General features: G+C 43.1%; 1 protein-coding gene across 7 annotated transcripts in view; it reads right to left on the bottom strand.

The window, feature by feature from the left end:
• Window positions 1–16,882, bottom strand: part of atrnl1a (attractin-like 1a) — a 197,887-nt gene that overhangs the window by 60,198 nt on the left and 120,807 nt on the right. For all 7 annotated transcript variants that reach the window (XM_068567293.1, XM_068567295.1, XM_068567297.1 and 4 more), the window contains one exon: window positions 13,569–13,647. In XM_068567293.1, coding sequence (XP_068423394.1) covers window positions 13,569–13,647 — 79 coding nt within the window. The remainder of the gene's footprint in view (window positions 1–13,568; window positions 13,648–16,882) is intronic.

The following is a 16,882-nucleotide window of genomic DNA, read 5'->3' as shown; positions in this document are numbered from 1 at the left end:
AAACACCCCTGAAATGCATCATCAACACACACGCGCGTGGACATGTATACATGTACACGTGTGCATAAATACAGACAAACAGACGTAGCAATGAAAACACAAAAACACACAATGTGCAGAAAAACACGGCCCTCTTTTTTTTTAAGGTAATGATGCCAAAAGCGACAGATGAGGGCGGCTTAACTTGATCAGAAATGTCTCACACACCCACACACACACACACACACACACACACACACACACACACACACACACAGGCCCGTGGCCCGACGGGGGGTTAATGTCATCTCCGTTTGGTTGATTGTAGTGGCTTTTCGCCCCTGGAGACTTTTCCACTAGTGTGCACAGTTACACTCTTTATCTGCTCTTCATCTCCACATGAAGGCGGAAACAAAACACACTGACACACACACACACACACACACACACACACACACACAGGAAGAGACAACAACACCAGAAGCATCGCTGATTGTCAAATGCCCTTCAAGGCGCTGAACTAAGGGAAAGAAAAACCCTCAAAGATGTCGTAGTTGCAGATCTTTGGGGGGATTGGAGCAGTTTACACCTTGACACTCGTCATGAGTAGCACATCACAAGATGCTTAAATGTCATGTACATGTTGGCTGAAGTCTGATTAACATCTTTGTTTCTTCTTACATCGTAGTGTAGCTTCGACCAGCTTTCTTATATTTGAGGCGTCGTGCTCGTCACGGTGAAACGGAGATGTTGGAAGGACGGACACATCGCTGACACGTCACGTTTTAACACGCAAAAATCTAAACCTGTGGCGCTAACGTTAGCAGGGCGCGTTTGCGCGTCATATAGCATTAGCACATCATATAGCGTTATTGCATCAAATAGCGTTAGCACATCATATACCGTTGCACGTCATATAGCGTTAGCACATCATATAGCGTTAGCACATCATATAGCGTTAGCACATCATATAGCGTTAGCATATCATATAGCGTTGGGACGTCATATAGCGTTAACGTGTCATATAATGTTAGCGCATCATATACTGTTGCACGTCATATAGCGTTAGCACATCATATAGCGTTAGCATGTTATATAGCGTCACGCCATGGACATCGACATGACCTGACAGTTGATTTTCAGACCACACTCATAAAAACTAAACTATGACGGACAAACGAGGAAAGAAAAGAGTGATAATTTAAAGAGTGAAGGCTGGTATGGTTCAAATAGCCTGAATGGCAACTCAAGCTGCTCGTATGTTTGGGCTTTTTGACTGGCTTATGCTCGTTGAACATCAAATAGGATTAAATAGAAAGCGCTAAAATGAAAACACATTAACGTGAGTTGGAAGCTTTTCGGTCAGTCTGCTCATTTACACATCACAACTATTCGTCGTTTTGGTTTGAATTAGTCTCCAAAAGTCTCTCTTGTCTCTTTCAGAGCTTCTCAGTGGAGTCTTTTTTTATTAAACCAATCACACATGTTCGATTAAGAACCATCAATTTGCCAAACCGCATTCGCACTTAAGCCCTCAGAGGTTTTTTTTTATTTTTTTTAAATCACGGCCAATTACCCTGCCGCCACAGCACTCTGCCTACATTACTGAGCCAATCACTCAGCCGGAGAGAGAGGCCTCGTCCCTTTACAGGGAGAAGAAGTGAAACTCAGACCTGTCCAAGAGGTGAGAGGAGGAGGAGGAGGAGGAGGAAGAAGAGTGCGATACTTCCTGGAAACTTCTGCTTCGGTTAAATGTTACAGCGTCGGCTCGTCGGTCACAAAGTCGGTAGTTGCGTCTCACAAAGGCTTCGTCCACTATTACACTTTTCTATACATCATCTGAGCAAACCGTGTGCAAAAAGTCCATTTTAAGTCCCAGCATGCCCCATTCAGACAATCTTTTGGCATAAAATACTTCATATTTTTAAATTTTTGAACTGAACGACAGAGTTTTTTGACTGAAACTCCTTCCTAACAGACCAAGACTTTGTTTTATTGTGATTTTTGTTGCAGGATCTGATTCTTTAGGTCCTAATCTTTCCAAAAAGGTGTCTTATTGACGCTCCAGGAGGCTTTTTTCATAGTTATTAATGAAATATCTTTTAAAAATTATTTTTTTGCAGATACACATTTTTTTTCCCAAGACTTTGCTGAACAAATACATACAATAAACACAAGTATTGGACTTAATTTGGGGTTCCTACGACGACTCAAACACAGGAGAAAAAGGAGGTCTGGAGACAAAACTGGTTCCACAGTTTTCAAGTGTGATTTATTGTGTTTTCACACCATCTTTCTTTTCTTTTTATATATTTTCCCACTGCCGATTCCACTGGGAATTTTTTTTTTAGGATATTCCCCAATATTCATAAAGGTACAATGAAAAAAGTGTCTTTCATTATAAAAGAAAATGTGAGAAATTGTGTTTTTTTCCCATGCGTTTTGTTTAGCTGCAGGTTTGGTTCCTCGCGTAAGAGACGGTTATAGCCGTTGTTTCCACGCCAGTATTTTACACATGTTATTAAAAGATGATTAAAGTTGACTTTACTGTCGATCAGCCGTGTATTTTTAAGTTGGACACCTGTCCAGGAGATACCTGTCTCATTACACACAAAGTCCTTACTACTTGACAACTTAACTTTTGTATTTTATTTATTTATTTTATGTTAAAGTATGTTTAAGTACTTTCATACACATTTTTTTTTCCATCTATATATTTAATATTCTTCTTAGTGTTACTTTTGTTTCATTACCGTTCTACTGTCTATTTATATTACTTGATATTTTAAAATCTGTGTTTACTTGTTCGCAGTGCTGCTGTAATCCTGTAATTTCCCCACTGAGGGACTAATAAAGGATTATCTTATTTATGATCTGCTTTATGTCAATCATAGTTGCCATTTACTGGTCTTATGTGAGTAAGAAGCTCTTCTTCACAGGCCGACGCGTCAGAAAGGAACACGCTTCACCTCGTGTGTGTGTGTGTGTGTGTGTGTGTGTGTCGCTGCCGGCCGGAGCTCCTGCAGGTCCGTGTTCTTTTCCGCCTGTTGTCGAGGTTGAAGTTAGAGATGAACTGAAAGGTGCATTAGTGGGAACAAGAGAGGAGGAGGAGGAGGAGAGGAGGAAGAGGAGGAGAGAAGACGCTGTGCTCTCAAGCTCAGAGCTTCTCTCATTAGAGACAATAATTGTCTTTCTGGCAGCGGAGTCACTGCGGGCGCTTCATGTGGAGTGAGTGAGCAGTAATGCGCGTCTCTCCGCCTGCAGGACTCTGCAGTCGGGTACTTGTTGCCAGGCTGCTGGTTGCCACGTCAGCTGTTTGTGTCGTGAAGCTGATGGAGAGAGAGAGAGAGAGCGAGAGAGAGAGAGAGAGAGAGCAGTGCGTCGACTCTTCACCTTAACGCTCTCTCCCGTCCTTCAACTTTACACTTAATCCCCTTTGAGTTAGCTACAGTTAATCAATTATTGATTTGTTCCTCCTAAACCATCAATGAACACGACCTCTTAACAGCTCAGCAACACATTAGGTCTTTCGTCATCGATTCCAAAATGGCCGCTCAAATGAGAACGTTTGTTACGCATGTAACTACGTCACGTAGTTACATGCTAGCATATTTACGAAGATGCTAACGTATTAGCACGTGGACTTTGTCAGCCGGCTCTCTGACCAGATTAAGTCTTTCGCCATCGACTCCAAAATGGCCGCTCTATCTCACAGTGTTGAACAGTCGCGTGTTGGATGTTGTGAACTGGAACGACTCGATCGTGTCCAGGCCACCAAACTACTGGAATGACAACGTTATTTCTGTAGATGCTAACGTATTAGCATGTGGACTTGTTCCTCCTGTTCACTCTTTCCCCGAGAACCACGACTCTGATCAGAAAACAGTAAAGTCTTTCTTTGTGTTTGAGAAACCTAAACCCCTTTTTGAATCACTTAACGCTAAAATAAGAGTTCTGTTACGTCTGTTCAGGTTTCAGTCTGACCCTGTTTATCATTGTTTGTGCATCATGGAGCTTTTCTTTCCAGCAGCGTTGATTTGACTCATTAATTCCTCCTCTCATGTTGATGTCGTGTTAATCAGTGAAATCAATGCCAAACTCTCGACTCTAGATTACGGCTGTCTGTCTGTCGTGTGACTGCACACACACACACACACACACACACACACACACACACACACACACACACACACACACACCCACACAACCCTGGGGACAGCACTCTGGTTCACATGTTAAACTTTTCAGTAAGTAGCAGGTCTCAGAGTCCACAGTCCTCGTGAGGAACATGCGGTCGATTTTTGTAAATTCTTCATATCTCTTGTGAAATCATAACTTTACTCATGTGGTATGAAGGTTTTGAAGATGAAAATTGGTTCACAGAAGGTCTTAGGTTCACAAAAGCAGTGAAACCTATGAATACAAAGGTAGATACATGTAGATAAATGTCTAAAAGCAAAGTGGACTGTGATAGAGGAAATATTTGTCAAGAACACATTCTCATGGTTAGACACTTACCGAGTATATTTAAGTATACATAGATTTACAAAAGACTGTTCACTAAGGTGTTATGGTCTTATTATAAACCACCTCTCTCATCATCGTTTCCTGTGTGTTCAGCGTCTCATTTAATCTCCCACAAGCCATTTGGCTTCCACTTGTTCCAAAAGCAAAAACAGGGTTCCCCGATACGCAGCCTGCTATTTGTTCATGTATCTGAAATGAAGTTTGGTTCAGTGTAATGTGCTTCGTAAACAAATTAACAGCACTGCAACACGCAGTAGTTCCTAGATGCATTTTTTAATTTCATGTATTTGTAAATTTGTGTGCAAGCAGCTAATTGGACTGAAATTGTTCTTCACTCGAGGAATTAGCTGCAAACGTTTGAGCAAAGTTCATGAGAGTAACTCAGAGTCCAGAAGGTGATGAGTGTAGATGTGTTCAACTGTGATCACATGAAGATGGATGGATAGATAGATAGATAGATAGATAGATAGATAGATAGATAGATAGATAGATAGATAGATAGATAGATAGATAGATAGATAGATAGATAAACGGACAAAGGCAACGTTTGAGCTCAATAGTGTGAACTCGATTCACAACATTTAAGGTGATGGAGAAGAAAAGGAGGAAAATGGCGACCAAACAGTTAAAAACACAATTAATATACAATAAGATGCGTCCACTAGACTTCTAATGAGATATTATGATGTGGGTTTCTGATCCTAAATACAAAATGTATATACATATATAGTTAAAAAAAAGTTATTTTGCACTGAAAGTGTCACTTCAGAGTGTGAACGTTGAATCTCGACTGCGGTAAACATCTGAATAACAAACTAAGCTGACATCAAAGTGATGCTGAACTATATTGAGGATGCTTTGAATGTGGAATTAAACAAATACAGTATTTTACCTTTTTCCCCACAACCCCCCCAAAAAGATGCAGGCACTTGAAAGCACGCTAACACACCTGCAGTCCGTCTACAAGCACTTCAAAACCCAGATCTAAACTGCAGTGGGGTATACTTAGCTCTCATCCACTGTGTGCATTCAAAGTTCTGCAGAAGCGCCACAGAGTGTGTGTGTGTGAGTGTGTGTGTGAGTGTGTGTTTGTGTGTGTGTGTGCCTCCAGTTGATGAAAAGCTTCTTAGAGCAGGATTAGGATCATCATTGTCCACTGGTTTATGATAGGACAAGGATTACGTGAGCACAGAGATATGTTTAGCAACACATAGCAGGACTCGCACACCCACACCGGCCCCGTGAGCAGCAGGCGGCTTAAACACTGCGGGGCTCCACTGCCACCACTTTATCTGCACAATTTAAATTCAAAGCGTTCTTCCAAGGGGGGGGGGGAGGCTTTGATCTGCGAACGTTTGCATATCACAATGTCAGCTGTGATGGCGCGGTTTGCATGATTACGTTTGGACACGGTGAGCGCTACGAGAGGATCCAAAGGTACCGGTCCACTTTGGCTTTAGGCGACGATGAAGCGCTTAAGAACGCCGGCAAGAACCACCAAAACGACCGCGGGTCCCCTTCTGTAACCCAGTGTTTTATTAGAGCGATCCTGCTGACATGTTCCCAGGATTTGTACAAAACAACAACTGCCAGTTAAATAAATCCAGTCAACAATTGTGTTTCTGTTTGTGGCAACACAATACAAACACATTTTATGTGAAGAGGGATTATAGTTGGGCCCAAATGGTAATAGTCCAAATTCTAGTAATTAATCGTAAGTGTTTTGTGGTGGTTTTGTTAAAAAAAAAAGAAGCAAATAACTCAGAAAAAAATATGTTTTTGCAAACTGGTTATTGCAACAATTTCAAACCCTCAATAACGCAGCAATGTAACGTCTAATAACACACTGACAACACCAGACAAGCAGCGCGATCTACATCAGCATGGAAGCCCGTTTCCACACTTAGTACGACATCACGGCTGTGATGACACCACTTCCTGTTTTAAGGGCAGTGTGCAGTGTGTGGTGCCGGTCGCTCCTTTTGAGCTAACACGTCAACAGTTAGCTTGCATTGTTAGCATCGTTAGCATGACGAGGGGATGAAGAGACATGTGGAGACAAGCAGCGCATGCACACTTACTATCTTATGATATGTCTCATAATTGCATTGTTTTGTTTGTCATAATTATGACTTTTTTTTTTGGTTGACTATTTTTTGTCATACTTTTTTTTGGGTCATAATTATGATTTTTTTTGGTCATGCTTTTTTTGGTAATGATTTTTTTTGTCATACTTTTTTTGGTAATGATTTTTTTTGTCAAACTTTTTTTGTCAGGCTTTTTTTGTCATGACTTTTTTTGGGTCATAATTATGATTTTTTCATACCTTTTTGTCATACTTTTTTTGGGGGTCATAATTATGATTTCTTTTGTCATACTTTCTTTTTGTCATAAACTTCTTTTTCTGTGTGGAAATGGGCTTCTGTAACATCCGTCCTCTGTCCATGTGGACATGCAGACGACACATATCCAGGTGAGTGAAGGTCCAGCAGTCAAATCAAGTGGAAAGTTGGCGATAAAAATAAAAACCCAGACCGCTCGTTCCCACCTCGAGTCAACGTCACGGTCACGGCGAGCAGAAATGACGACCGAGAGAAACAAAAAAATGGTCGAGTGGAGTGAGAACGGAGAGGAGGGAGGGAGATATATTCACACAGACGGGGCCGGCCTGCGGCGCCTTCCGGTAAAAAAAAATAAAATATCCTAAACGGAGCAGACAGACAAACACAAACCCCCCCAAAAATAAACTATCTCAACTACCATATGGCTCGGGGGAGATGTCCTTGCTGTGTCCCTCAAAAAAAACTCCCCTCCCCTCCCCCACCTCTCTCTCTCTCTCTCTTCCTTCCTCCCCCTCCTGTTTCTCTCATTTCGGCGCTTTTGAAACTCCCTGGTGGCGCCGAATTCCTCTCAGAGCGCCGGCACCTTCAAGCTAATCTGGAGCCGCGGCGGCGGTCACCTGGGCCGCGCTGATAGCAGCGAAGCGTCATTAACATGAACCGCATCTCATGTTTTAAAAGTCCACTGGGGAGTTTCTTCTTCTTCTTCTTCTTCTTCTTCTTCTTCTTCTTCTTCTTCTTCTTCTTCTTCTTCTTGTCGCTGTAACATTAGCATGTCAGAAGTACTTTGCAACGCACGCATGTACGACCCAGTTGAACCGAGACGGAGATAAAAAGAGAGCCGCAAACAAGTTTAGGAAGATGCTGTGTGTGTGTGTGTGTGTGTGTGTGTGTGTGTGTGTTACACATCACAAGTTGTTCTCAGTTTTGTTTGGAAATTAAATATTGTATTGTATGTTTGTTTATTTACAACAGATATTCAAGCAGTGAATTATTCACTGGAATGTTTTTGCCACACACCCTGAAGCAGAACTTTGCGCTAAATTAGCATCCCGCTCGTCTTGTTGTCGTCTGATTTGAAATAAAAGCGTCGCCACAAAATGTTCCCTGTTTGTGAATTAAAACAATGATTTCTGCCTCAGACGTCGTGAAGAAGCTTTCGCGGCCTTTAATTTCTGAACCATCGTCGAGAGCAGGAGTCCGAAAGCCGCGCCCTCTCTGCTCCGTGAGGCTGTAATGTGAGCTAAATGATAGCGGCGTCATGCTAATGTGCTTCCAATCGTAAAAAAAAAGTAAGGTGCGTATGAATATGTTTAGCAGGCACATTAGGGACAGAGTGTCACAGCGATGTCGGACCAGTTGGAGAAACCCATCGACTGTACTGTGCATCACCCGCAGGTTAGTGAACCGCTTTTATAGCCTGTAAAATTGCATTTTGGCGGACGCCATCTTGTTTTATCGGCCCTGCTTCCAGGCCAACAGCAGCGTTCCTCACATTAACCGAGCGTGTGCGCTCTCAGCTGAATCACATTGACGGCATGTTGAAGCTCTTTTTTTTTTGCGTAGATATGGAAAATGTGTCTTTTTTAAATTGATGTGATTTGCTTAATTGGTCGAGGCCTCTGACTTTATGCAGAACTACTTTATTTATTTTTTGGGGCGAGCCTGTTAATGTGAGTAGAGATAGTCCGTGTAGTCGGAGGTTAGAAAAGCAAATGCAGCGCGGAGGCTGGCATGTTGCCGCGTGTGTGTGTGTGTGTGTGTGTGTGTGTTCCTGTCTAGTCCCTTTGACTTGTTTACACAGCGGCCATCCACAGACCCAGCTATGCTTGGCCACATTAAACCTCTTCTCCTAATCTGTCACCTCGATTAATGCCAGCGAACAAAACCACACAAGTGTACTTACTGTACAGCACCAACACACACACACACACCCACACATAAACGCACAAGTAGTTTGGCACTCACTGATCCAGACATGCTAATCTCCCCAACTGCAGATTGGAGTGTGTTGTTGCCAAGGACCGAGCAATCAGAGCGCGACATCATCTCGGGCGGTAACCGTTACAGAAAGAGAAAAAGCCTTTATTTGGAAAAACAAACACGCGACTGAAGCAGCCGGTAATCACACTGTAAGCCTCTCTTTTTAAAAAAATTGACTCTGCTTTGTGTCTCCGTGTCCAACGTTGCCTACTTACCGACTTAACGAATGTCGTTTGGTTCAATAACTCCCTAATTTTTGACACAATCTTTCATTAAAATGAACTTAAGCACCTTCGCTCATCACCCGGCAGTAGGAATTACACTGGAAGAGACCTCGGGAAGCCGTTTCACGCCGGCGTAATTGGTTCCGCGGGCCGGCTTATTGGGAGCCAATCGCAGCGCCGACGCGTCTCAAAACAAACAAAACAGCCTCAAAACCTTCAACTTTAATCGAGGCCGCTGCCGAGACGCCCGTGAGTCAGAGGGAAACATCCTTCATGAGGGTAAAACATGACACAAAGCGTTCATTTCCTCACGCAAGAGGAGCACACACGTCTAATTGAAGGAGATGCATGTGGGATAGAGGGCTGCTGTGTGTGTGTGTGTGTGTGTGTGTGTGTGTGTGGCAGAGGTCAGGGGTCAACTCCATAGGAGTCAGTGCGACAGCTTTAGGGTGAAGTTTTAGTGTTTATTGTCTGCGAGGGAGATGATTGTGTGCCTTATTTATTTATTTTTGTATTTGTTTATTTTATTTTTTTAAATTGTATTATTTTATTTATTTTTATTTTGTAACGTGGCAGTTATTTTTTTTTAGTCTTGCTTGTAAATTCAAGTAATTCATTCTCAAATATTGGACTTTTATTATACTTTTCAGTTCAGTGGTTCTCTGTCCAATAGTATTTGTATAAGTACAGTTTGTGTCTTTATTGTTGTCTTTTATGTATTTGTTTTTTATTGTTTTAACTTTCATGGACTTTGTCTACAGTTGTTGTGCTTTTAAATTAAAAGGCGCCGCTCTATAAAAAGGCTTGACTTGTTCTGTTCGTGTTGTTTTGTTGTTCAGAATTCATTTCAGCTGAGTCGACACATATTTCGTTGTTAAATTGATCATATTCTCCACCGCGGGTCTTTTTCATCGCTGCATCTATAAACGTAACAAAGTTTCAAGTTTAACAGCAACAGAAAACATAATTAGAGCCACTGATTTTTTATTTTATTTTTGGGGAATCTGGCTCATATCATGCTGGATGTTCATAGTTACCATCAAAATATCTTTTTTCTTTTTTTTTTTTGCAGATATACATTTTTTTCCCAAGACTTTGCTGAACAAATACATCAAATAAACACAAGTATTGGAATTAATTTGGGGTTAAAACAAGTTGTGACGTGACAGATTGAAGGTGGAAGAAGAGAACGAGGAGAGGACCTCCATCCAGTTCTTCAGCTCTTCACACGTCTTTTACACTTATTTATCTAGTCGAGAGGCAATAACACACACACACACACACAGAAACACACACACACACACACACGGAGTCTTCGGAGGGTTAACCCTGTTACAGAAAAAAAAGTCGTGCGCATCAGAATTAGAATTTCAAAGTAGCTTTTGATTGTTTGATCTCGTTTCCCAAAAAACGATTGTTGGGTTATAAAAGGAGCTGTGAGGAGGAGGAAGAGGAGGAGGAGGAAGAGGAGGAGGGAGAGGGGGGAGAGAAGAAGAAGAAGAAGAAGAAGAAGAAGAAAAAAAGCAATTAACATAAAGCTGCGGTTTCTATTAATACCCGCTTGTCTCTGTGGTCTTCGTGGCTGCTTTGCGAGTCATAATTAGCGGTGAAGGAGTCTTCACCTCGTGCTCGGGTTCCCTGCTGGACCGGCTCTCTGGAGACCAGCGAGTCAGAGGGACCAGGAGGATTTCTCGTATTATAAACTGAGGAGAACGGAGGCTTTTTATTTTGCTGCCTCAGCACAAATATTCTTTGTATTTCAAACGACTACTTGGTTTGCAGAAAGGAAACACAGAGTATGTTCCTCTGAATTCACGACGCAGTTTTGTTTCATTGTCGTTCCGCAACCACACGAGGGGGGCGGGCTTTAAGTTCTGATTGACAGGTGGGTGCCGTCTCAGGTCGCCAGACTTAACTCCAACAATCTAAACTTTTTCTTTGCCCATTATTCAGAGTAAACACATCAACAACACAGGAAGATAAATAAAAACTCCTTCTTCTCCCATCGTCTTCTTCTCCATCTTCTTCTTCTCTCCCATCTTCCTCTTCCCCTTCTTCCCCTCCTCCTCCTCCTCCCCAACCAGGAGCTTAAACTTCTCCTCAAATTTGCACCGATGACTAAATGAACTAATCAACACATCCCGATAACAAACTCTCCTGCAGGAGTGTGAAGCGCATATGAAACACAGAGCGTACGTTTCATATCCAAATGAATATCTTTTGGTGGGATTGAAGTCTTACTTTAAAGGACGAATGTGACCTGTTGGACATTGGTCTGGTTTCTCCTGCACCGTGCTCCTGTTCTCATCAACACATCGCTGGCGTGGCGGCGCTTTTGGTTTCAGCGGTAACATTTTTAAGGGAAGTTAAAAAAGGAGAAAAAAATCCAGAAGCAGTTTCCTGTGAAGCAACAGCTGAGCGGCGAAGGAAAAGTAGTAAAAATAAAAATGTAAATGTCACCCAGTCTCGCTGTGAGCTTGGCTGAGTACCATTACTGCTTCATCTCTGTTTCTGGAGGCAGCCACCGCTTGAGCTGCCCCGAAGTGAGAGATCAGGCTTTCAGGGCATTCCTCTCGCTTCCTTTGTGCCGAGATGAATTCATTACGCCGGGAAGAAGAAAAGTAACACGGGGCATAAACTAAAGATGATGACGAGAACAAAGTAAAGTTTAATTAAGAATTCTCCCTCCGAGGCAGAGCTTTTCATTTATTAGATCCTCTGGTATCTCAAAAAAAAGGAGGGATTGTAAAGAAAAATACAAGAAATCAAACCCTTCGGGGAGACAGACGGAGAGTGAGAGACGGGGAGGAACAGCAGGGAACTCTGGGTAAATAAAGCGACAGTGCAGTAAATGCAGCATTGCGGTTCTCTGTGATACGAGAGCGGCGCTCAGAAATAATGTGGCGGCCGGCTTGAAGTGCTCCTCGCGACGGGAGGAGCGAGGCGTCATGTGACCCGCGACACACACACCTCACACACACACACACCTCAAACACACACCTGTGTGCACAAACACACAGACCCTAATTCAATTATCTGTCACTGTTATGACCTTTTATACCAGGCTCATTATTTCAGTTTTACCCTTTTCTTATTGCGCGTGCGCGTGTGTGTGTGTGTGTGTGTATGTGTGTGCATGTGTGTGTGTGTGTGTCTGTTTTCCTGTCTAGTTTCAGGTTTCACTTCAGATATTTTGACAGTAACTATGAACATCCAGCATGATATGAGCCAGATTCTCCAAAAAAAAGCCTCCTGGAGCGTCAATAAGACACCTTTTTGGAAAGATTAGGACCTAAAGAATCAGAATCTGTGACAAAAAACACAATGAAACAAAGTTTTGGCCTGTTAGGAAGGAGTTTCAGTCAAAAAACTGTGTCGTTCGGTTCAAAAATGTGTTTTATGCCAAAAGATTGTCTGAATGGGGCATGCTGGTCATGTTACATATTAGTTTATACATACATTGCAATTTGGTCTCTGCAGTTAGCCCATCATCATCATCATCATCATCATCATCATCATCATCATCATTATGTGGAGACCGGGAATCTAACCGTGACCCTCAGCAGTGCAATTTCGTGCAGTGTTTAATAAAGAACAATTACATTTGAAAAGATACAAACACACTTTAGAGGGATTATCTGTCAATCAAAACATTGTGGAGAAAGAAATGCTGCACGTTATTAAGCCTCTCAGAATATTTCCATCCCAAACTGAAGTGGATTATTTATGTTCCAACTCACTTTGCACATGAAAGCAAAGCAGCGTTTTTTCTGCACTACGGCAGAGCGGCGGCGGCGGGACCTGAAAACCCAACAAGTGTGTTTAAGCACAAAAGCTCCCCGCGGAGCGCCTGTGAATTACACCAATAAAAACAGACTATTATCCTCGCCGCTCATGAGCAACGCTGATTCCTCCCCGGTGACTCAAACACACAAAACACTGGAAATAAAAAAAAATGCAACAAGAAAAAAAAAAGAAAAAAAAAGTGACTGTTATTGGCGTTATTACTGAGAAGAGAATAGATCCAAACACTAGTCAAACAGCAGCGCTGGCACATTATACTGTGTGTGTGTGTGTGTGTGTGTGTGTGTGTGTGTGTGTGTGAGGGGTCAGGAGTGAATATGAAATGATGCAGCATCTGTCGGCTCTTTAAGTGATATATCACTCCACTCCGCTCCGTTTAGCATCACCGAGTCAGAGTTAATTGGTTCATGAGGGGCACTAATTAAGGGGGACGGCCTCGTTAAGCGCTCTCCCTTCAAGACAGGTGACATTAACCCACCCTTCACGAGGGTGTGTGTGTGTGTGTGTGTGTGTGTGTGTGTGTGTGTGTGTGTGTGTGTGTGTACATCTACTTTCATTTTTGATGTGCCACCTGCGTCTCGCACACACACAGCTTGACGCCACTCCGCATGCGCTGTAAACAAATGTATAACGTGTACCGCACTCATACATGGGGGAAAACACACACACACACACACACACACACACACACACACACACACACACGTCCTACCTCTCTGCGTCGGGAGGCCCAGCAGGTCTGCTTGACTTTCCAAACCACGGCGGCGACCAGCAGCAGCGACAGGAAGCAGCTGGAGGGACGAGACGGACAGCCAATTTAATCAAAAAATCAATAATCCTGTTTTGTGTCGCGTGAACACAAATATTCCCGTCAGGCACGAGAGTGTAGTGGTTCAACTGACTGACCCGGTGACGCACCGCTCTGGCTTATCAGGATTAATCGGTTTATCTGTTTAATCCATTTTTTTTTGTATTGATTCCGTTACAGAGAAGCGGTCGTTCCGTATTGGGGAGATATTACATTTGTGTTGTATTAACGCGTATGAGACAATGAGAACATGGCGGACGCACATGAGTGACAAAACAGTGAGAAAGGAGTCGCCGCGTAACAAAAAAACATTAGTCCTTTATCTGTGACCTGTGTTGAACCTTAAAATAATAACCTGCTGGAGATCAACGGCGTGTAGCGTCGTGTCGGCAATTTCCTTTCACCTGAAGACATCGTGGCCGTTTTTAACCTCAAACAGACACACACAAATGTTCCTGAAGTCCCGAAACTCATCGGAGGGAGCGACAAACACCGACTAGAGTCAATGAAACTCAAGGATAAAGCTTTAAAACTCCTCTCCGCCGCAAAACACAACCGATGCTCACTACTTCTAGACATGAAAGGCGTGAATGTAAATGATGCCTTCATGCGTACGGCTCCTTCATAGTCGCCTATATGGATTTAACGGATTCAGGTGTTTGCTACGTCCCGACACCATCGTGCTCCACATTGTATTATAGCTCGACTCCGATCCAGAGCCTGCAGATAACACAATCATTAACATAGCGTGTACACAATCACAGAGCGGCATCTTCACGCCCGTTTACTGTCCTCCGGCCCTCGTATCCGGAGAGCGAACGCGACGAAGGGAGGGAGGGATTCTCAGAAGATTTGTGGCGAGATACGAGACCGCGGTGACCACAGGCAGCCGGGGGATTTTTAGGACAGCAGAGAAAAGGGGGAGCGAGGGGTCAACGAGCAACATGATGCTCTCTAACAAAGAACAAGTACACACAGATAGGCAACACACACACACACACAGCCTGGACGCTGGATGTCTGCAGGGCACGACACAAAGCTCCTCTCTCAACCAGAACTTCTGACACGGATTTCAAAACGAGCGCAACCCCCGAAGATTTAACAACAGGAAATCCCTGAGAAAAATGATGAGGACGGCAGCTCGGGAACAATCCTCCTCTTCATCTATCTGTGTGTGTGTATGTGTGTGTGTGTGGCGCGTCTCTTTGTGCAGACGGCGGCGTTGTAAAGGGTATTAGCGCCGTAATGAGCGTGACATTTTCAGTAGCATTCTGCTGATAAGGCCGCAGTCACAGCCTCTGACGTCCAACGGACGACCTCTCAGACGCATCGCAGCCTGGAAGAGATGCTAATGATGCTAATGCTACTGCATGAAGACCATCTGGTGATGAGGACAAGATGCTAATGCTACTGCATGAAGACCATCTGGTGATGAGGACAAGATGCTAATGCTGCTACATGAAGACCATCCGGTGATGAGGACAAGATGCTAATGCTGCTGCATGAAGACCATCCAGTGATGGAGGACAAGATGCTAATGCTGCTGCATGAAGACCATCTGGTGATGAGGACAAGATGCTAATGCTGCTGCATGAAGACCATCCAGTGATGGAGGACAAGATGCTAATGCTGCTACATGAAGACCATTCGGTGATGAGGACAAGATGCTAATGCTGCTACATGAAGACCATCCAGTGATGAAGGACAAGATGCTAATGCTGCTACATAAAGACCATTCGGTGATGAGGACAAGATGCTAATGCTGCTACATGAAGACCATCTGGTGATGAGGACAAGATGCTAATGCTGCTACATGAAGACCATCCGGTGATGAGGACAAGATGCTAATGCTGCTACATGAAGACCAGCCGGTGATGAGGACAAGATGCTAATGCTGCTACATGAAGACCATCTGGTGATGAGGACAAGATGCTAATGCTGCTACATGAAGACCATCTGGTGATGAGGACAACATGCTAATGCTGCTACATGAAGACCAGCCGGTGATGAGGACAAGATGCTAATGCTGCTACATGAAGACCAGCCGGTGATGAGGACAAGATGCTAATGCTGCTAATGCTACTGCATGAAAACCATCCGCTGTCAAGACTTTGTCGAGACGATGAAAAGTTTACATTTAACCCTTGTACGGCGTTCGGGTCTGTGGGACCCGTTTTCTTTTTCCATCAATACAAAAACATTATGATTTATTATTTTTTTTAAACTCAGACTTATTGGCCTTGGCTAATAAAGGGCGGGGAAGGGTGAGTTACGCACACTGTAACCCCCCCTACACATTTCTATTACAAACAAGATGTTCAGGCTAATTAAGTGTGGAAATTGTAGGTCTTGTGTACCTGAATTTAAATTATAAACCACATTTGCTGTTTATATTGCTTCTATAATTGGGATGAAGAAAAAACATCTGTTGAGTATATTAATATAAAATTGTTTGATTGTGTTGAATTAAAAAAAAACAAACACAGCGGGTCCAACAGACCCACAACACCTGCTGAGTAGCAAAAAAATGAACACCAGACGAGGGTTAAAGAGGACAAGAGTAAACATGTAATGTGACCTCATTCCCCCTCGTCCTGTTGTAAACAACAAACACATGTTTCAGTCCATGAGGCCTTCCAGTTTCTGGTAAAAGCTCTTTAAAAGCCCGTCTTGTGTTTCTGATGAGGTCTGCAGTCCTGCGTGCCGCACAGCTGATGCTGCAAACTAGTTACACATCGTTTAGTTTGATTTGATCGGGTTATTGCAATGAAATAGAGCCAAACTGATGTATCGTCCTATTTAATTCCACTAAACGTGATTTAACTATATCTGCATAACTCTATTATTATTATCAGCAGGAAGCTGGACTAACTTTTGAAGCCTTGTGGTGATCTGAGATAGTTTCAGAAGGCACAGGCGAATGATGTCATCTTTCAAAGATGGCGTCATGCAGCGGCATTTGTGGCTGTACCCGCGAAAAACTGATAGTCGCAATGTGTAGATATCCCACAGAATAACTGTGTAAGCTACATGATCATGAGCGTGAAGGCATAACATTTTTATCAGAGCATGAATAATAGGGGAGGGAGTGTAAAAAATCGATACAGTATAGTATCACGATATTTTGCGTGGCGATATTGTATCGATACAGCCGAGTATCGATCTTTTATGATATCAATTATAAACTTTTTGGTCCTCGAATAATGAAATTAAGTGCA

Source organism: Clinocottus analis, unplaced genomic scaffold (genome assembly GCF_023055335.1).
Source record: "Clinocottus analis isolate CAN_PGR_092001 unplaced genomic scaffold, fCliAna1.0.p SCAF_8, whole genome shotgun sequence".
NCBI classification, from domain to species: domain Eukaryota; kingdom Metazoa; phylum Chordata; class Actinopteri; order Perciformes; family Cottidae; genus Clinocottus; species Clinocottus analis.
This window is presented reverse-complemented; position numbering and strand designations above follow the sequence as displayed.